The 22,612-nt window shown below is 45.7% G+C and overlaps 1 protein-coding gene across 5 annotated transcripts in view; it reads right to left on the minus strand.

The window, feature by feature from the left end:
• Nucleotides 1-9,398: 9,398 nt before the first annotated feature.
• The window catches only part of LOC143767598 (uncharacterized), a 31,821-nt gene continuing 18,607 nt past the window's right edge, over nucleotides 9,399-22,612 (minus strand). For 3 of the 5 annotated variants that reach the window (XM_077256020.1, XM_077256021.1, XM_077256023.1), the window contains one exon: nucleotides 9,400-11,720. In XM_077256020.1, the coding sequence (XP_077112135.1) occupies nucleotides 10,450-11,720 (1,271 nt within the window). In that variant the 3' untranslated portion in view covers nucleotides 9,400-10,449. Of the gene's footprint in view, nucleotides 11,724-22,612 lie in introns of all 5 variants that reach the window. The other 2 variants (XM_077256019.1, XM_077256022.1) reach the window with 2 other exon arrangements.

A 22,612-nucleotide genomic window follows, 5' to 3' on the forward strand; every position in this document is an offset into this window, starting at 1 on the left:
CAAATATGATCTTGGACTACAATGCAACCAAAGGTGGTGTAGACACATTAGACCAACCCATTGGTACATATTCCTGCAAAAGAAAATCAAATCGGTGGCCAATGATTCTCTTTTACAACATTCTGGATTTGTCAGCCTATAATTCTTTTGTGTTGTGGAGGGAAATCAATCCCAATTGGAACCCCAACAAACTCCATAAAAGAAGACTATTTATAGAAGAACTGGGGAAGTCACTGGTTAGGCCTTATATTGAGAACAGAAAAGTTACACCAAGAACAGAAGCAGCAGCAGGCCTGGTACAAAGCGTCCGTCAACATGCCCAGGACAGTGAAGCCATGTCCTCCACAAGCGCTTCTACCCCCATGGCCTCTTCCGGCATCAAAAGAAAAAGATGCAGCTATTGCCCTTCTACTTGTGACAACAAGACGAGTATAACATGTTCTGGCTGTAAAACATTTCTATGCAAAAATCATGTGTATTGTTTTTCATGCAAGAATCCGTAAATTTATATGATCATGTAAATATATTCACATTGTAATGTTTATTATCTTTAATTTTTTTATCACAAAATGTTTGATTTGATTGTTTTTGTTTTTTACAAAATATGTGTAGTTTTCTATTTTCGTTTTGCTCATTGATCTGTTTTTTTCAGAATAAAAACAAAAAAAAAAGATTTCTAGTTCATTTTTCCTTTTTTTTTTTACTACCAAACATTCACAAACAGTCTAGTAAGCAAAAAGTATAAAAAAATGGAGTTAGAGTGTCTAAAATCAAGGTTTAATAAGCCGGGTCATAGTGACCTGGAACACTACAAGTGTATAGTAAATGCGAACAAAACAGCAGGGTTAAGTTTTTTCTTTTTTAATCCAACTGTTTTTTTTAATTTACTGGGGGATGTGATATATGTGATGCAGTAACCCCTGTAACAGGTAGGGGGCGCTGCATGAACTCCCCAGGATGCGCTTGGAGGCGTGATGGTGAAGAGAGAAAGTTTGGCAGGATTGTAAATGGCCAATATGTGTGTTGCAGAGGAGGTTACTCTGCACTGTCAATCTGATTGTAAGTTGGTCTGCTGGGACCTGTAGTCCCTCAAGAGTTTGTGTTATGTGTATAGTTCTCATGGGAGATTGGCAGGGCTAGTCATGAGAGATGGGAGGGTCAGACTAGCCACACAGACACTCCCACCCAGGGGAGTGGTTACCAGTATGTAACGTGACCAGGGTGCGGGTCAGTGTTGGTTGTGAGCTCCCTGTGTGTGGAGCTGAGAGGTGTGTCCGGTAGGTCCTGTGTGGTTCCTGTGTATGGACCTGACCGGTGAAAGTGCTGGATTGTCCTAGGAATGACTAGGGTCCTGCAAGCACCTGAGACCATGAGACTTGGCTTCGGGTGGCCTGGGTATTGGACGTTCCCGGCTGGGGAAGGACGTCCTGAAGAGTACCCGGACTAGGCCACCAGGCGGGGTCCTGGCTACCTGGGTGTTGGGAGGTCCTGCGAGGAGGACCGGATCCCTGAATAGCACGAGGTGAGGACCGGGATCTGCGGAGCCAGTGACAGTTACTGTGTGGGGAAGCTGGAGTCCTTCGGTGAGGTCTGGACTGACTACTGTGTATTGACCAGGCAAGTTGGTGATCCCCGTTAGGCAGCTTACCCAGAAGACTGTTAAAGGAGTCGGCAGGTGGAGCAGGAGCTCCCGTCAGGTACCAAAGGGACTGTTGGTGCTTGTTGTGTTTTATGAGCTATAAGTAATGTACTTTGCATAACCCGGTTTATGGCATTTTTAATAAACCGCATGGACTGTTTTGTTAGAAAGTTGTGCCTGGCTACATTAATCCCGCGCCAAGCGAGTGTCCCCCAATACACTCAGTAAGAGTAATCTTACATGTGGTGGAGAATTTTGGCAACGATCCAGGTGGCACACGTGGAGTTAATTGCTGTGGCAGAGCCACGAAGGTGAAAAGCGTCTAGCTGTAACTCGGCGGGGTTACGAAGGTGACAAGCGTCTGCTGTGACTCGGCGGGGTCACGAAGGTGACAAGCGGCAGCGGTGGAGCCGTGCAGAGCCATGTGGAGAGTAGCCGCGGTTGCAGCGAGAGGTTCCGTAGCAGCCAGAGCTGCAGCGGCAGCAGCGGTGACTTGTGGTTTGCTGCCGGTTATGTGTGACTGCAGCGTGAGCTGTGGCAGTGCCAGCAGGTGCTGGTGAAGAGTCGGGGGGGAAAAAAAAAAAAAAAAGAGACATTTTTTTTTTTTTTTTGCAGACTCTTAAAGGGCCAGAGTCACATTAGTGTATTGTGTGAACTGGGGTCTGAGTGCCGTGGGGAAGTCCACAGGGTGTATCCCAGGGAAGGAACTATCACTAATTGTGAGCGGTGACCCAAACGGAGATGGTTGTCCAAAAGGGGGCGGAGTCCCAAAAAGGGGCGGTAACCCGAACAGGGGTAGTGGCCCAAGAAGGGGTGGAATCCCGAAGGGGGGCTGAATCCCGAACAGGGGTGGTGTCAAAAAGCAGAGCACTTGTCCAAAAAGGGGGTGGAGCCAAAAAAGGGGTGGCAATCAGTGAGGAGTCACGACTATGTCCTATTTGGCTGGCAATCAGTGAGGAGCCACGTCTGTGTCCTTTTTGGCTGAATGGAGAGCGTGTGCAGGGGTTGTTAGACCCAGGGAGAGAAGCGTCTTTACTGAGAACCCTGCCAGGAAGTTCTGTATCACCTGGGGACACTAAATGTCTTCAGGCAGCCACTCTCTCCGTTACTGCAGCTGATGTTTCCACATACCATGAGGTGGTTGTAGTCCCGAGCTTGCCGTGTCCTATGGTTATAGGACAAGATTTGGTGACACTGTGGGACTGGTGGAAATAGGGTGAAGTGTTTGTGGATGTTATGTGGAAGGGTGGTAGTATTAGTGAGAATGCGCCCCCTAGAGTTGACAGTCCTAAGGTGGGCGGGACCAAAGAAAATGATAAACGTGCCCAACTTACGGACATGCCACCTGAAGTGTGCCACAATGCGACTGGTAGTGGTCTGGTGGATGAAATAAGTGGAGCTGACACCCAGACAGAGAGGGACTTGCGGGATCTTCGTACTCTGGGTGGTGACTATGACAAGTCATGGCCAGTAATAGGCGCTGGAGCGGAGTATGACTCTGGGCTATCAGACGTACTGACACAGAGAGACGACAGGGCTCCACAGGCTGAAGTCATGACAGCAGGGGCAGCCATTCCAGAAGTTGTGACCTGTTTAGAAAGGGACGGCTGGTTCCTGGATTACAGATCGGGTGGTGGTGACTCCCAATCAGACGGTGACGAAGGCGGTAAAGAGGGCAGTAAGACTGACTCTGGTATAAGGAGCAAAACTTCCTCCCGTCGCCGAAGACGTAAAAGAGGCAAAGGGGCTGAACCAGTTGCGCCTTGTGAAGATTTGATGGGAGATACGGAAGACCTGGAGTGTGTGAAGTACTCTAAAGTCCCTGTGAATCAGGACGAGGCTAAGGTTGTCACTACTGAAGCCCTAGAGAGGGTTGAACCTGTTAGTGAAGAGATAGGAAGATCTCTGAAGAGGCAGAGTGTGGGTGAGCAAACTGACCCATCTGAATTAGAGCTGATTAAAGAGACAGTGAAAGAACATGTCGAACGAGAAAGGGTCCTGAGACAAGAGGCTGAGCACAGGGTGAATGAGTTGGAGAAGGAAGTCTCGGAGCTCAGAGGTCACCTGTTAACCTGGCAAGGTGTGAACAAAGCCTTAAGGGAAGATGTGAAAGGGCTCAGAGAAGCAGTAAGTGGTCTTCTACAAGAGAAGAAGATGCGGGGCGAAGGCTCACATCTGCTAATGCCCATCTTGACCAGGGGTCTGGAAGAGGGTAAAGCTGAAGAAGAGTGGGCGTTAAGAGCCGAACAAGATAGTCACCCGGTTGTGGCAGATGTCTTGTTGGAAAGGTCGATGGCAAAACAGGGGCCATCCGTTCCTGAAGAAAGTGAGAATCCACTCTTCAAGTGTGTGATAGATGTACCCGAAGAGGCGCAAGATGCATGTACCGGTGAGGGTGTGCATGAAGCCTTTAAAAAGGCAGTAGAAGCGTGTAGTGTGCATTGGGCACTAGAGACGAAACAGTTGGTGATACTGTCGACTAAGGAGGTCACAGTGAAGCGGGTAGCTGTCCTGAAGGATATGCATCTACAGTGCCTCCGCACAAAACAGATGATCCTGTTGAGGAATAATGAAGCCACTCGACGTTTGGAGCAAGCCAGGAAAGCTCAAAGTCGTCTGGGCTTGGTGGAAGACACAGTGCGAGTACCCAGAAATCTGGTGGGGAAGATCATTGGTAGATTTGGGAAAGTGATGCAGGAGATGGTGAATATATCCGGTGTAAAGAGGCTGAGGATTCCGGCTGATTATGAGGCCCAGATGGCTGAAGATGGGATGGTTCCATTCCTTGTTGTCGGGTCCAAGGAGAGTCTAAGGAATATCAGGATGCTCCTAGGGTATCGCGTGACATACCTGAAAGAAATAGAGCAGCTAAGACTGTACAGACAGCGGGTCAATAAACAGCTGCAGAACACAGGATGGCGGCCGCCTTCTTCCCAAGGAAAAGGGAACAAAAGGGAACCTCCAAATAGTGGAATGGCTGATCGCCAAGGAAGAGTGGGAGGCAGTAACTCCTCAGTTAACTCAGTGTTGAGTGACCTAGGTGGGAGACCTGGTAGAGAAAATGTGGTGACTAAAGGTTTGGTGACACAGACTGTGACTTAAGGGCTAAAGCTCAAGGCCTACGTGTTGACCGCTGGGGGCGGGGTAAACCCAACAAGGGTGTGATTGTGAGTGTTGCTCAAAACCGACTGAGACGGTCTTCTCGACTGGTAGGGCAAGGTAGTGTGCGTGACCTGTCTCGAGATTCCAGGTGTTTGATAGGTGTTCAACCCTACAGGTGTGAACAGAGGGGGGCAGGATATGTGATATATGTGATGCAGTAACCCCTGTAACAGGTAGGGGGCGCTGCATGAACTCCCCAGTATGCGCTTGGAGGCGTGATGGTGAAGAGAGAAAGTTTGGCAGGATTGTAAATGGCCAATATGTGTGTTGCAGAGGAGGTTACTCTGCACTGTCAATCTGATTGTAAGTTGGTCTGCTGGGACCTGTAGTCCCTCAAGAGTTTGTGTTATGTGTATAGTTCTCATGGGAGATTGGCAGGGCTAGTCATGAGAGATGGGAGGGTCAGACTAGCCACACAGACACTCCCACCCAGGGGAGTGGTTACCAGTATGTAACGTGACCAGGGTGTGGGTCAGTGTTGGTTGTGAGCTCCCTGTGTGTGGAGCTGAGAGGTGTGTCCGGTAGGTCCTGTGTGGTTCCTGTGTGGTTCCTGTGTATGGACCTGACCGGTGAAGGTGCTGGATTGTCCTAGGAATGACTAGGGTCCTGCAAGCACCTGAGACCGTGAGACTTGGCTTCGGGTGGCCTGGGTATTGGACGTTCCCGGCTGGGGAAGGACGTCCTGAAGAGTACCCGGACTAGGCCACCAAGCGGGGTCCGGGCTACCTGGGTGTTGGGAGGTCCTGCGAGGAGGACCGGATCCCTGAATAGCACGAGGTGAGGACCGGGATCTGCGGAGCCAGTGACAGTTACTGTGTGGGGAAGCTGGAATCCTTCGGTGAGGTCTGGACTGACTACTGTGTATTGACCAGGCAAGTTGGTGATCCCCGTTAGGCAGCTTACCCAGAAGACTGTTAAAGGAGTCGGCAGGTGGAGCAGGAGCTCCCGTCAGGTACCAAAGGGACTGTTGGTGCTTGTTGTGTTTTATGAGCTATAAGTAATGTACTTTGCATAACCCGGTTTATGGCATTTTTAATAAACCGCATGGACTGTTTTGTTAGAAAGTTGTGCCTGGCTACATTAATCCCGCGCCAAGCGAGTGTCCCCCAATACACTCAGTAAGAGTAATCTTACAGGGACCACAAAATTTTTCAAAGCTTTGGGTCTCAAGTACCGTAATACTAGCACCCCAGGGAGGCGAGTTTACAGATTGGCTAGTAGAAACCAGATAGCAAAAATGTGTTTAGTGTCAACCTGTAGCAGGGTCCTGGATGGATCCAAAGGCACCAAAACCATCTCCCTAAGGCTACTTTCACACTTACGTTGCCCACACAGAAAATTGCCCCCATGGAAAATTACCCACATGGAAAATTGCCCACATGGAAAATTGCCCACACGGAAAATTGCCCACACGGAAAATTGCCAATTGCAGCATCACAAAGTTTCAGATCCATGATATTTGAGGTTCAAGGTGAAGAATGCCCACAGAAAATTGCCCACGGGCTTAATTATAGGTTAAATGCTCTGTAGGACAGGGGGATAGTATGCAGGTATACGTGAGATGCTCTGCAGGGCAGAAGAATATATAATTATAGGTGAGATGCTCTGCAGGACAGAGAATAGCAAAGAGATATAGATTAAATGCTCTGCAGTACAGGGGGATAGTATGCAGGTATACGTGAGATGCTCTTCAGGGCAGAAGAATATAATATTGTAGATGAGATGCTCTGCAGGACAGAGAATAGCAAAGACCTATAGGTTAAATGCTCTGCAGGACAGGGGAAGAGTATGCAGGTATACGTGAGATGCTGTGCAGGGCAGAAGAATAATAAAGAATTATAGGTGAGTCGCTCTGCAGGATAGAGAATAGTAAAGATCATAGGTTAAATGCTCTGCAGAACAGGGGGATAGTTTGCAGGTATACGTGAGATGCTCTGCAGGGCAGAAGAATAATAAAGAATTATAGGTGAGTTGCTCTGCAGGATAGAGAATAGTTAAGATCATAGGTTAAATGCTCTGCAGAACAGGGGGATAGTTTGCAGGTATACGTGAGATGCTCTGCAGGGCAGAAGAATAATAAAGAATTATAGGTGAGTTGCTCTGCAGGATAGAGAATAGTAAAGATCATAGGTTAAATGCTCTACAGAACAGGGGGATAGTTTGCAGGTATACGTGAGATGCTCTGCAGGGCAGAAGAATAATAAAGGATTATAGGTGAGTTGCTCTGCAGGATAGAGAATAGTAAAGATCATAGGTTAAATGCTCTGCAGAACAGGGGGATAGTATGCAGGTATACGTGAGATGCTTTGCAGAACAGAGAATAGTATAGAATTATAGGTGAGATGCTCTGCTGGACAGAATAGCAAAGATCATAGGTTAAATGCTCTGCAGAACAGCTATTATGCTATTATGCAGGTATACGTGAGATGCTTTGCAGAACAGAGAATAGTATAGAATTATAGGTGAGATGCTCTGCAGCACAGGAGAATGTTGGCGAAAATTGCCCACATAAAAAACTACCGACAAGTTTATTAAGAACAGTTTATTAAGGAGTTCTAATAACAACAATAACTTAAGTTTATTAAACAATCATTGCACACCTGCAAATAATTAGCTGCCGGGTGATTGTCCTTGACTTCCATGGACTCCATTGAAATACAATACAGCACAACACAGGCAGCAAAGAAAATGCAGAATGGATTTCAACAAAGGTCTCTGGGCCCAGTTTACTTCTCCAGGTTCTACAGGTTCGGTTCACTCATCCCTAGTCCCAGTGTACGGATTCTGTTCTTAGGAGTTGTCATTCCACTGTGCTAACAATAATTCTACTCTCATTGTGGTGTGTCTGGGCCTAGAGCCCCTTAGGCTATGTTCACACGCTGCGGATTTTGCTGCGGATCCACAGCATTTCCGCAGCTGCGGGTCCGCAGCGGTTTCCCATGCGTTTACAGTACAATGTACTGTACAATGCACATGCTGCGGAAAAAAACGTGTGGAAACGCAGCGGTTTACATTCTGCAGCATGTCAATTCTCTGTGCGGAATCCACAGCGGTTTTACACCTGCTCCATAATAGAAAACCGCAGGTGTAAAACCGCAGTGGAATCTGCACAAAAACCGCGGTAATTCCACAGGAAAAACGCGCACAGGACCATTCTATGTGTGCACATGCCCTTATTCAAATCCACTCTGCATTTCCTTCCATCCTATGCCTGCCTGCACCTGCAGTATATGTGTATGATACATAACTAGGTACGGTCTTGTTCACTCTTACTCTTGGTAGTCATAAGTGGACAGGGAAAGAAGTGCAGGCCCCAGATTCACTGCCACTGAAGTCCTCTGACAGATTCTGACAGAATCTCACCTTTCTGCGGTGCCTTCTGGGCTTCCAGGACCACCTATCTCAGCCAGCAGCACCCTGCTTTTGGTGGGCACCCACTGAGATGATAATATATTAGATCTAACCTGCAGTCCCATGTAACTCCAGATAATACAGTGATTCTTTTGTGAGTACTGATAGCAGTTATGGCTCCTCTGGATCACACTGCTGCTGGTTTTGCATGTGCTGCTATTCTGGGCTGGTGGGAGGAGTAAGGCAGAATCAGTGAGAGATGAGAGCAGACTAGATCTATCTATTGCTGAGAATGACAGACTGCTACAGACCACATATCTTCAGCATGTTTGCAGTTTTGCACTAGGTCAGCTGTAAATCACAAGTTGATCACATATCATGTGAACATCCTCACCTTTCACCTCAAATATCATAGATCTGAAACTTTGTGATGCTGCAATTGGCAATTTTCCGTGTGGGCAAATTTCCGTGTGGGGAATTTTCCGTGTGGGCAATTTTCCATGTGGGGAATTTTCCGTGTGGGGAATTTTCCTGTGGGCAATTTTTCAGGGAACCGGGTTTTTTTCCATAGACTTGTATTATTGAAGCATTGTGATGTATGGCCACACGTTTTGTACATCGTCCACTAATTGCGTAGGAATTTGGCGGCCCGTCGTCGGGAAAAAACATTCAAGGGAACGTTTTTCTGTGCGTTGTATCCTGTTTTTCCGACAGCGCATGCCGAGCAGGAAATCTCTCTCTCGGTCTCTTTCCTCCCCGGGACTGCAGACGGAAATGTGAAAGAACACACTTCCGTCGGTACGTCACGCCGACGCTTTGTGACGGTCGAGTACCGACACAACTGTGAAAGTAGCCTAAGACGATCCATTAAGGAGTTATGACCCTTCTTAGGTTTTAGAACTTTTAGCTGTTCAGGCATGAGGTTCAGCCCAGCGGGCAGGAGGAAATGAGCCACAGGGGTTAAATGTTCCTGTAAAGCTTGGCTTAGTGCTTTTCCTCTGGTAAGATCGCGATAACACATTGTGCGGGGAGAAGTCAAAGATAGAGGGGAACACTGGCCTCCCATGTGGCAGCCCCTCCCCCAAAAGCCTGGCCTTTCATCTACTGGTAACTGACTCATCTTTTACATACGTTTGTACTGTCACTATTTGTATTTGCATATCTGATCATTTTATCTGTATAACCAATGTGTGTATAGTGTTTCGTGTAATGTGCCTTTAAGGCGATTAAATATATAATTTATACTTGGTCTACTCTTATCTCGATCCGAGAATCCACATGCCCATATTTTCAACTTAACTTTCCATGCTACCGGGGCCGGATTCTGTCCAGATATAATTACGTTAACAGACCGGGTTTATAGCTAAATGAACAACTGATAGCAGTCCTACCGGTCTGACAGCAATCTGTTATACTGTGCTAGTGAAGGGGGCTTTCTAGCCTGTTAGGGCTGTGGGTGAGTGTGGTGCCATGTCAATGACTGCTTTGGCCACATCCTCTCACTCCCCCATGTTTCCCTTGGCCCGTGTCGAAAGTGGATGTCTGTGTAAACCTATGCCAAGCTGACCTTACGTGTCCTCAGGGGGTGCGGAACATCACATTGCTCAAAGTGGGGAGACCGTACTATGTGATCTCGCTGATGTAATAATGACATCAGGCAGGGTGGCGAGGTGCGTGTTTGTCACAAGAACCACATTTTGTAGTGCAATTTCTGTAACGGTTTATAATTCGCAATAGTGTTTAGACAGGTTTTAGTTATTTGAATTGTTGCTTAGTTTCCTCCAAATAATATCAGAAAATTGGCATAACAAAATATTCTGCATCTTTATATTTGCAAAAATAATAATGTTTCAAAGTTATATGCGTTCATTATATGTAGCAGTAAAATGAAAACGCTTTGGTATCATAGAAACAAAAAATAAGGAAATTTTTAATTGTTAAATTTGAACTCAGGAGGTCTAAATCATTACGAAATGGTTCATTTCATGATCGGGCTTGGTTACAGGATCTGAAAGGTCCTTGAGCTAGTCGGGTGGAAAGTTCTTCAGCTGCTCAATCAGGACATGCAGCCTCTGTGCAGGTCCTGGTACCTTCCTCTACTTGTTTGCTCAGTTAGATAAGAGTGGCCCCGGAGGAGAGAGAGTAGTTTTCTCAGGGATCAGGAAGGACACTGTCGCCACATTCTCCTTTGCCACGGGAAGCTACCTCCAGTCTATAAGACTAATTGGCAAGATTTTTTCTTGCTAAAAGTGGTTTTTTTTTTTTGTTTTTTTTTAACAAGTAAACCATTTCCCACATTAAGAATTTAAAAAAGGCTTTTTCCCTGTGTGACTGCTCTGGTGACTAAGAAGAGAGGATTTCTTCACAAAACATTTTCCACATTCTGAACAGGAAAAAGGCTTCTCCCCTGTGTGACTTTTCTGATGCCTATCAAGATGTGCTTTTTGTTTAAAACATTTCCCACATTCTGAACATCTATAAGGCTTCTCCCCTGTGTGAGTTCTCCGGTGACAAATAAGAGATGAATTCTTCATAAAACATTTTCCACATTCTGAACATGAAAATGGCTTCTCGCCTGTGTGAGTTCTCTGATGTGTAAAAAGAGTTGATTTCTCTGTGAAACATTTTCCACATTCCGAACAGGAAAAAGGCTTCTCCCCTGTGTGGGTTCTCTGGTGCTTCACAAAATTTGATTTCTGGTTAAAACATTTCCCACAATATGAACAGGAGAAAGGTTTCTCTCCTGTGTGGGTTCTCTGGTGTATAACAAAATCTGATTTCTGGTTAAAACATTTCCCACATTCTAAACATGAATATGGCTTCTCACCTGTGTGAGTTCTTTGGTGCTTAACAAAATTTGATTTCTGTGTAAAACATTTTCCACATTCTAAACATGAAAAAGGCTTCTCCCCTGTGTGAGTTCGAAGGTGTGCAACAAGATTTGATTTCTTTGTAAAACATTTCTGACATTCTGAACATGAAAATGACGTCTCCACTGTGTGACTTCTCTGATGTTTCATAAGACTTGATTTCTCTGTGAAACATTTCCCACATTCTGAACATGAAAATGACTTCTTCCCTGTGTGAATTTTCCGGTGACTAACAAGATTTGATTTCTGGTTAAAAGGTTTCCCACATTCTGAACATGAAAATGGCTTCTCTCCTGTGTGAATTCTGTGGTGTCTAACAATATCTGATTTCTGGTTAAAACATTTCCCACACTCTGAACAAGAAAATCTATTCTCTGCTGTGCGAATGTTTTGATGTTTAAGAAAAGACTTTGAGGGGAAAACTATTTCCATATTCTGAACGCGAAAATGGCTTATTTCCTTAAGGAACAGTTCTTTTTTAATGCCTCTTTTGTGACTTTGATTTTCCTTAGTAGTCGATAATGAATCAGAAGACAGGACCTGTTTCAAAGGATCAGATGAAAGATCTTTGCTGTGAAGGGATGATGGTATATCCGGAGTAATGGAATTCAGTTCAATTGCATCATGTGGGATCTCAAGATCATCTGGTTTAAAAATTGAAGATGTCACCTGTCCCTCTGATCTCCTGGTACAGTCATCTGCTAAGATAAAACAACAATTATTATTTTTGAATACAATATGCTTGAAAATTATATCTTTGAACATTTCTAGTTAAACTGTCTGTGGAAATAAGAATAATTGTATTTATATAGCACCAACATATTCCGCAGCGCTTTACAATTATAGAGGGGATTTGTACAGACAATAGACATTACAGCATAACAATAATCACAGTTCAAAACAGATACCAAGAGGAATGAGGGCCCTGCTCGCAAGCTTACAATCTATGAGGAAAAAGGGGAGACACAAGAGGTGGATGGTAACAATTGCTTTTGTTGTTCGGACCAGCCATAGTGTAAAGATCAGGTGTTCATGTAAAGCTGCATGAACCAGTTAACAGCCTAAATATGTAACAGTACAGACACAGAGGGCTATTAACTGCATGAAGTGCATGAGAACATGATGCTAGGAACCGGATTATGGTTTAAGTTTTTTGAATGGGCCACACGGGGATAGTTAGGTTAATGCGTTGAGGCGGTAGGCCAGTCTGAACAAATGCGTTTTTAGGGCACGCTTAAAACTGTGGGTATTGGGGATTAATTGTATTAACCTGGGTACTGCATTCCAAAGAATTGGCAAAGCACATGAAAAGTCTTGGAGACGGGAGTGGGAGGTTCTGATTATTGAGGATGTTAACCTCAGGTCATTAGCAGAATGGAGAGCACGGATAGGGTGGTAGACTGAGACCAGGGAGGAGGTGTAGGGCGGTGCTGAGCCATGGAGTGCTTTGTGGATGAGGGTAATAGTTTTGTACTGGATTCTGGAGTGGATGGGTAACCAGTGTAATGACTGGCACAAGGTGGAGGCATCGGTATAACAATTGGTGAGGAATATGATCCTGGCTGCAGCATTTAGCACAGATTGGAGAGGGGAGAGTTTGGTAAGAGGGAGGCCGATTAGTAGAGAGTTACAATACTCCAGACGAGAACGAATGAGTGAAACAGTAAGGCTTGGTGCACATGTTGCATATTGTATGCGTTTTGCCGCGTTTTTTTCCGCTGTGAAAACGCATACACAAAACAACCCATTGAATTCAATGGGATTCCGCAATGCTGTGCTAATTCGTGGTGGAATCGCATTGCGGAAAAATATGCAGCATGTTCATTCTTTGTGCGGAGTCGCGACGATTCCGCACACAAAGGAATGCATTTATCTGCTTACTTCCCGCATGGGGCCATGCGCCTAGTAAGCGGATCATGTGCGGTTGGTACCCAGGCCAGGGTGGATGAGGAGACTCTCCTCTAGACCCTAAAAAAAGAATTAAAATAAAAAAAACTGTTATACTCACCTTCTGGCGGCCCCCGGATCCAGCCCAGGCCATAGCGATGATCCCGGCAGCTCCCGTTGCCAGTAATGCCTTGTGACAATGACCTGTGATGACGTAGCGGTCTCGCGTGATGCTACGTCATCTGGGGTCATTGTCGCGAGGCATCACTGGGAATGTGAGTTGCCGGGAGCATCGAGAATGCTGCAGGGGCCGCCGGAAGGTGAGAATGATATTTTTTTTTTTATTATTTTTAACATTATATCTTTTTACTATTGATGCTGCAAAGGCAGCATGAATAGTAAAAAGTTGGTCACACTTGTCAAACACTATGTTTGACAAGTGTGACCACTCTGTCAATCATTTTTCCAAGCGATGCTGCAGAATGCTTGGAAAACGCTACTGTTTAGCGGGAGTACACATGCCAATTCCACATGCGTTTTACCCGAGGCAGGGAGTTGCGGAATTGCCGCGGAAATTTCCGCGGCAATTCCGCAAAGTGTGCACATAGCCTAAGAGTTTTTGCAGAGTCGAAAGTAAGAAAAGGGCAAATTTTAGAAATGTTTTTGAGATGCAGATAACAAGAGCGAGCCAGTGATCGGATGTGGGGTTTGAATGAAAGCTCAGAATCAAGTATGACCCCAAGGCAGCGGGCATGTTGCTTGGGAGTAATGGTGGAACCATACACGGACATAGCAATGTCAGGCAAAAGGTAGGTTAGTAGAGGGAGAGAACACAAGGAGTTCAGTTTTTGACAGGTTTAGTTTCAGATAGAGGGAGGACATGATGTTAGAGACAGCGGTAAGACAATCACTAGTGTTTTCTAAAAAGGCAGGCGTGATATCAGGAGAAGTGTATAATTGGGTGTCATCGGAATAGAGATGGTACTGGAAACCAAATCTACTGATTGTATACTGCCCCTATTGGACAAACAAAGAAGAGGAGGGGGCCCAATACTGATCCTTGAGGAACCCCAGAAGTAAGGGGAAGGTGAGAGGAGGAGGAACCAGCAAAAGATACAGTGAAGGAGCGGTCGGAGAGATAGGAGGAGAACCAGGAGAGAATGATGTCCTTGAGGCCGATGGAGTGTAGCATAGTGAGGAGGAGCTGATGATCCACAGTATCGAATGCTGCGGAGAGATCCAAGAGTATTAGCAGGGAGTAGTGACCATTAGATTTAGCTGTTAGTAAATCAGAGACTTTAGTGAGGGCAGTTTTAGTAGCGTGTAAAGAACGGAAACCAGTTTGAAGAGGGTCGAGAAGAGAGTTATCTGAGATAGCGCATAAGACGGGAGTGGACCAGGCGTTTGAGGAGTTTAGAGATTAAGGAAAGATTAGAGTCAGGTCTATAGTTAGCGGCACAGTTTTGGTCGAGGGATAGTTTAAGTAATGGATGTATGATGGCATGCTTAAATGAGGAGGGAAAGATACCAGAAGAGAGAGGTTGAATATTTTTGTTAGGTGAGATATGACAGCCGGGGAAAGGGACTGGAGGAGATGTGACAGAATGGGGTCACTGCTGCAAGTGGTCGGGTTAGAAGATGCAAGGAGCCTGATTACTTCTTCTTCTGTAACTCTGTGCCGAGTTGTTCTATGTATAGTAGGTGCAATTTCATCCAGGGCACTTTGCAGGGTTTCATTGTAATGCTTCAGCGCAGAATCAGGACATGAGATGGAGGAGATAGGGGCCAATGAGGACTGCAAGTTCTTCATAAGTTTCTGGGTGTTAATGGCCTGTATGTTTCTATAAATGTGGAAAGTGGGGGTGACCTGAGCGTGATGGCAGTTCTTGATAGAGAATGAAAGAAGGTTGTGGTCAGAGAGCAGGAAAGGGGAGTGTTAGGGATCGAGTTCCCGCCTCTGCACAGGGGGAATCTCGGGCCATCTCCACTGCGGTCTCCCATTCTTCTACTGCCGCAGTGGAGCCTGCTGAGCGGAGACGTCGGTCCCAGCGTCTCGCTTAGTCTGACTCTGTACAAAGAGTTACTGCTGCCTTTCCTGCTCCTGCCATTGAAGTCAGTGCTGGGCAGCGGTGAGCAGACGCTTCTGGGACTAAGTCCTGCTTTTCTCATTCTGAGCATGCCCAGAGTAAGATCTCTCAGTGGAGATCGAGGGTCACATGATCAGATACTGCAGCTAAGGCCATTGGTCCTTCTGGAAGGTCCTGTAGGTGCTCACGCTCTGTGGCAGCCTCTCATTGGTCCTTCTAGGAAGGTCCTGTACGTGCTGCAACTAATTAAGGCTCGCATGGCCATGCGCTAGTATTGTTCTTTGTTATGTGCTTTGCGCCAGTGTGGTCACGTGAGAGTGTGTTCAGGGACCCGGCTGAAATAAGCCCCTAGAATGCTGGCACCTCCAGCGAGAAGTTTGTGTTTGTATATATTCAGGGACCTGGCTGAAATAAGCCCCTAGAATGCTGCCACCTCCGGCGAGGAGTTTTGTGCGCATGCGTGACCACTGACTGCTCTCTGTGAAGTCTAACAGGGCACAGTTCTTTGCTTTCACGGCTACTCGGTGAATTAACTGAGTTAGTCCATACCGCCATATAGTGCCGCCGTTTGCTAGCAGCAGGTACTCCTGCACGGTGGACTACCGGGCTGCGAACGCATCAATATCAATAAAAACATCTCTATTTACTCGGTGCGTTCCGCTAGCCCTAACAGGGAGTTTGTGAAATCATCCACTGAGCAAAGCCGGGAGAAGACCAAGTTGAGGGAGTTTCCGTCTTCATGTGTTGGAGAGTTAGTATGGTGCGAGAGGCCGAAAGAGGAGGTAAGAGATAAAAGGTGAGAAGCAGATGGGGAGAGGGGAAAAGCAATGGGGATGTTGAAATCACCCATGATGAGGGTGGGGATGTCACAGGAGTCAAAGTGTGGAAGCTAGGTGGCAAAGTGAACTGATGAGAGGGGCCGGGAGGCCGATACACCACCGCCACTCACATGGAGAAGGGGGATGTAGAGTCCGACAGCATGGACTTCAAAGGAAGGGAAGACAAATGAGGGTACTTGGGGGATAACTTGGAAGGTACATTTGGGTAATAGGAGCAGACCAACTCCTCCACCTGCTCTGTTGTCCGATCTTGTGGTATTAGAAAAGTGTAGTCCACCATATGAAATAGCAGCAGCAGTAGTGTCTGACTGCTGGATCCAGGTTTCAGTAAGAGCCAGGAGGTTAAGAGAATTAGAAAGCAAGAAGTCATGGATGAAGGAGAGTTTATTACACGCACAGAGCGAGAATTCCAAAGGGCACAATTGAAAGAGGCAGAAGGCTTGCATGGGATATTAATAAGGTTGGAGGGGTTTCTGAGTGTAGCAGTTGGGAGGTTAGACTTGCTATAACATGGGGGGCCGGGGTTGGGAGAGATGTCTCCTGCGACTAGGAGAAGGAGGATAGAAAGAGTGAGCAGATGGTTAAGTGATTTGTAAGAGCGTCTCTTGTGTTGGATGGTTGGACTGAATGGATCTACGCTGTTAAGCAATGTGAACAGAGCATGAGTGCTATACATAGGAGAGGAAAGGGCAGAGGGGCCGATGTGGAGTTTTAAGAGTTAATGCAAGGGCGGTGAATGTGAGTGAATGCAGCAGCCAGGATATAGATTATACAAATGCATATGGTGAATATTTGTTCTGTTCCAAATGAACAGGGAATAGATTTTTAAATCTTACCTGTCTCCTGCACTTGTCTAACTGCTATGTTGTAACTGCCAGTACTTTGATAAATGTACTTCAATTAAATGTGCACGAATGCTCCCCTGCATGAATGCATCCCCAAGCTATATCTAAATTTATAGGAGGCTAACTCTTAGATCTTCCTTTTTTTTCCTCTCGTCAGCAATCAATTGAACTAAATTGAGACAGCAGCACACGATAAATGTAGTGAACAGAAACAAATGTCCAGGCCAACATGGATCATAAACCACTTTGAAAACAGTTATATGACCACTCTGCATAAAGAACAAGCAGAAGTAAGTTCAATAGTTATACACCAAAATATACCAAAACAAATGCTTGCTAAGATGGCTAACAAATCTAGATACATGCAGGATTCAATGCCGGAGATAGAATGAGTTAGATACCATTCGGGTTGCTTGCTGACATTGAATGGAGTAAAAAAGACATGCAAGGCAGTTCAGTTTGCAAGTTATGTAAAAAAGTTGAATAATTCACACAAAACAATGAGAATTTACAGTCTAATAGAAAACCTCATAAGATCAATCAGTAGACCGTAGTGTTCAACTGTTTGTATCCCATATTTGTGAGACAGAATGAACAAAGCCAACAAAACAATGTTATGCAGGCGAAAATAATACCAATAAAAACTTCTAGTTATCTCACAAAATACAAGTCCCTACTCAGTTCCATCATCTATTAATGGAAAAACAGAGATTTCCACATTATTTCACATGGTTAAAAAAGATGTCCACACAATTAAAAAACATTGCCAATTCTGACCTAAGGCCTTAGTCATAGGGCTTCGGCCAGAAACGTACATCAGAATGGACAATATTTTGAAATTGTCTGGAAAACTTTTTTTTTAACCATGTGAAATAATGTTACATATTTTTATCCATACGGCCATGTGGATCCTTTTTTTTTTGTCAATTTTCTCTGGTGGTCAATGGTATTGGATCCATACTGTTTTAACAAGGAGCAATGCTACATTTACGACATGGTGAGGCATTTTCCAACTTTTCTTTTTGGGTTTCCACATACATAGTGCTCAAAAGGTTCTGGAAAATCAGCATTACTTCCATATATCAGTCCAGCAATATCCGCTCTCCTAAAGTCAAATCCCCTCCCTCACTTCTGAGCCTTGCAGTGTGACCAAACCACATTTAGCATCGATGTATTTGGCATTACTATAGTGACAAGAACCCACTTAATGTATGGTGCGTGTCTCCTGGAGCACATTCTGGGCACTGTGTGCTGGGCAATAAAATGGCAAATGTGCAATTTTCACTCTCCAACATCCACTGCGTGCTAATTTCCAGAAAGTGCCCGTGCAGTGAAAATAGTCACTACTCCTAACAATTAATTCGCTGAGGGTTATAATTTCCAAAATTGAGTCACTTTATGGGGATTTCTACTGCTCTGGTTTTCTGCCATTTTAGGGCATCTGCAAATGGTGTGTCCTGTCTCCTCTGGGATCTGCTCCTGTGATATCTGCATATGTCACTATGAGCCGCCATATTAATTTTGTAGGCGGTGCTGGTGATGGAGATGTCAGAACTAGATTAGGCTGTCTGGGACCAGTAGTACCATCCAGCTTCATGTCAATACTCCAGCTTCATGTCAGATGTGCACATGTGCCAGAGCACAAAGTGGAGGGGGACAAGGTATCGCACACAGCCAGGTCTTGTGGCCACCAACTCAGAGCGGCTGCAGGGCGTGCGCCTGTGAGGACTCAGCATTTCTTCTTAATTGTGCCAAATGTATGTTCAGTAGGTCCAGAATCATAAACTGTTGCCTGAAGTATTGACTCTTCTTGTAGGTTAAAGTTGATATCTGTAAATGGACGAATGGTTGTTATTTACCTTTTATATCAGTTCCTACTGTTTATTGTAATGCTATCTTTGCAAAACAGGGATGCAATGCCACTCCCTGAAAAAGCAATATGTGAAATGTGTGTTGGAGTGTGGGGTGGCAGTGCCAGCACACGCAACATGAACTCCGGTTAGTATTACTTGTCCTCCTTTTACCTAAATGGAGATATACCTTCATACATACCCCTCTATGCACTATCTTTGATTGCAATATTGCACTTAATTGTTATTGATTATACCTTTGATATTAAGTCATATAACAATATTTAGGTGATTATACCAATTTTCTTGCAATGCACTTTATATTGCTTAAATTGTATATCATTTACTGTTCATATTACGGAGTAAACTCTCCATTCTGTCCATATGGTATATATTGATTACATTTATTAGTGCTGTATGTGGGGACCTGCTCCCTTCGGTTTTAGTATTTTTTTTTGTGTTTCTTTTTTAAACACGTCCTGTCATTCTCCCAACCCAGTCCCCAGCAGCCCAAATCCAGGAGTTTATGGTTGCATTGGGACCTGGAACCTGAAGTGGGGAAAGGGCTTGTGTTATGGAATCAGTTTTGGAAGTTCCAGTACCCCTATTGCCAGCGCCGGATCCAAACCCCATGATAGTCCCCCAACAATGAACTCATCTCCACTACAGAGATGTGCTAGTGTTTAATAAGTCCAACACCGAAGTCGATGAACATCTGCAAGACTTTGAGCCTCTGATGCTGTCTGCACCAGGTGCCCACAGCTCATTGGGTTAAATACCTGTGGACTATTTTGACTGGTTGGGCACAGATGCTGCCAGGTTACTTGAGCCTTAGGACTGCCTGGACTATGGAATTATTAAAGACACCCTGCTAGCCCTTTTTACAATCACCACCGAGAGATATCACACCAAGCTCCGGACATTGTCTCTCCAACGGGTTTTCTATGTATATTTTGGCAGTCAACTCTGGCATCACTGCAAACACTGGCTCGACGGTAGGGCTGCCCACAGTTCTGCTGCCCTTAGGGACATGATCGTGCTCAAGCAGCTTATCTAGAAAATGGCCCCAAAAAACCACGAGAGACACCCCAGAGCAAGTAGCCCAATTAGCTGAAGAGTTTACAGCCAATCGACCCCACTGGAGATCCAATATGCCCACCAATGCCAGAAGACCAATCAACCAAAGATTTGATCAGCCATCAGTCACTCAAGCAGGATTATCCCACTACCCAGCAGAAAACCCACCAGGACAAAGGGTTACCAACAGTACCCATGATTTGGCCAACCCATGGTACATGTGGGCGCTTGGACATGTTACCAAAGATTGTCCCCAGGGTCGGGGCTCCATGCTTGGAGACAGTCTGCCAGCCCAGCCAGTCAACATCTACAAAACAAGCCAACAGGCACGGAGGGACACTATCCCCGGGAAACACCCTGAGCGTAGGAAGAGACATATCCCATCCATTCTCTATAATGGGTTGGCCACCCTACACCAGACAACTTCCATTACCACATCGAAGACTAAGGGGTGATCTTATTTTAATGTATAAATATATGAGGGGACAGTACAAAGACCTTTCTGATGATCTTTTTAATCATAGACCTGAGACAGGGACAAGGGGGCATCCTCTACGTCTGGAGGAAAGAAGGTTTAAGCATAATAACAGACGCGGATTCTTTACTGTAAGAGCAGTGAGACTATGGAACTCTCTGCCGTATGATGTTGTAATGAGTGATTCATTAATTAAATTTAAGAGGGGACTGGATACCTTTCTGGAAAAGTATAATGTTACAGGGTATATACACTAAATTCCTTGATAAGGCGTTGATCCAGGGAACTAGTCTGATTGCCGTATGTGGAGTCGGGAAGGAATTTTTTTCCCCATGGTGGAGTTACTCTTTGCCACATGGGTTTTTTTTGCCTTCCTCTGGATCAACACGTTAGGGCATGTTAGGTTAGGCTATGGGTTAAACTAGATGGACTTACAGTCTTCCTTCAACCTTAATAATATTAATATTAATAACATCCAGCCTATCAAGGTCGGTGATATCCATGCCCACGGACTTCGGGACACTGGGTTCTTCATCACCCTGGTCAGCCCAGATATTGTCACAACAGAACACTACTTACCAGGTCACCAAGAGACCATCTCACTGACTGGAGGTCATTGCTCAGACATCCCTCTAGCACATGTGCAGCCGAACTAGGGTACCGACCAGAGAGAGGTCGAAGTGGGACTCATGGACGGCCTCCCCATACCTGTTATTTTGGGGAATGACCTAGGACCAGGACTGTCCAGCCAATTTGTCACAGTCATCACACGTAACCAAGCCAAACAGCCCCCTGATGTGGATCCTTCTGCCACACATCCCGAGAAGAATCCACACTCCAAGACTCCATCATCCTCCTCTGAGCTGACAGCAGCGAGTACACCTGACCAGATTGTGCCCATCGACTGGGGGGAGACAGATCGGCAGCACGACATGGGGAAAGAAATCAGTGGGAGGTGTATAGATGGGAGAATGGTTGTTATATAGGGAAATGCCCGCATTCTGCCCAGAGAAACCTGTAACCATCAGCTCATGGTGCCCAAGCAGTACCGACCCCAACTCCTGTGCTTGGCCCATGACATCCCTGTAGCTGAGCATATGGGGGTCAGAAAGACCCGGGCCTGACTGCTGCATAGTTTATTTTGGCAAAGGGTCACTGAAGAGGTGCAGAAATACTGAGCCTCTTGTCTGGTTTGTCAATAAATGGGGGGGGAGCACCCTTGCGTGCCACGCTACAATCTATGCCCTTGATAGGTGAACCATTCGGGAGGGCTGCCATCAATTTAGTGGGCCACTTAGCTGTCTCCAGCCGCAGCAGAAAGAGGTTCATCCTCACCCTGGTCGACTTTGCCCCCGGGTACCCGGAGATCATTACCCTATGATCCATAGATGCAGAGCACATGTCTCAAGCTCTGCTGGACATTTTTAGTCAAGTAGGGATTCCACAAGAGGTATTGACTGACCAGAGGACCCATTCCAAAGCGAGCAGATTCAAATCCTCTGGGAGAAACATGAGGTCTGTCTCATGCGTACCACCCACTACCACCCCCAAAACTGGGAGAAAAACCAGCACCTACTGGAAAATGCCGCAGGATTCTACCCGGTTCTCTCTTTTTAAATTGTTGTACAGCAGAAAAGTAACAGGGCTGTTGTAGCTAGTAAGACAAAGTTGGGAGGGCAATTTTCCCACAGAGGAGGTTCCTTTTCTGGAGCATATCCAAAAGTTTAGGGAAAAGATGCGGTATCTCATTGCCTTAACCCATGGGAACTTAGAAGTATCTCCGGAAAGGCAAACACTTTGTTACAACTGTGCTACCAGACTCTTGAGAATTTACCTGTTGACAAAGGTTCTAGTACTAGTACCAGTATGCAAAAACAAGCTGCAAGCAATGTGGGTGGGTCCTTTCACCATCACCAGGAAATGTGGGGAGACTGATTGCACCCGTCGCCCTGGATCAAGAAGGTGTTAGTCACATAGCTCCGCATGGCGGTATGTTCTGGCACAGACAGGTTGAAAAGTCGGCCTTTAGGGAACTTACAGCCTGGAATCAAGTCAATAGCACAATCACAGTCCCTATGCGGTGGAAGGGAACTGGACTTGGGCTCATCGAAAACATCCTGGAAATCTGACAAACTCAGGAATTTCAGAAGAGGGGGAGGAGGCAATTGACATCACAGGAACGTCACCATGAACCCCCCCTGACAACCCCAACTAGTCACAGACATAGATTTCCAATCTAATACCGGATTATGCACCTGTAACCATGGGAAACCCAGCACAATAGCATCATGCAAATTATGCAACACCAGAAAACGACAATCTTCCTGATGGGCTGGCGCCATGCACATGGTCAGCTGTGTCCAAAACTGAGGTTTATTTTTAGCCAACGGTGTAACATCAATGCCCCTCAAAGGAATAGGACTCTGCAAAGGCTGCAAGGGGAAACCACAAAGTCTGGCAAATTCTAAGTCCATTAAATTTAGAACGGCGCCTGAATCCACAAATGCCATGACAGAAAATGACGATAATG

This window comes from Ranitomeya variabilis, chromosome 4 (genome assembly GCF_051348905.1).
Source record: "Ranitomeya variabilis isolate aRanVar5 chromosome 4, aRanVar5.hap1, whole genome shotgun sequence".
NCBI lineage: Eukaryota > Metazoa > Chordata > Amphibia > Anura > Dendrobatidae > Ranitomeya > Ranitomeya variabilis.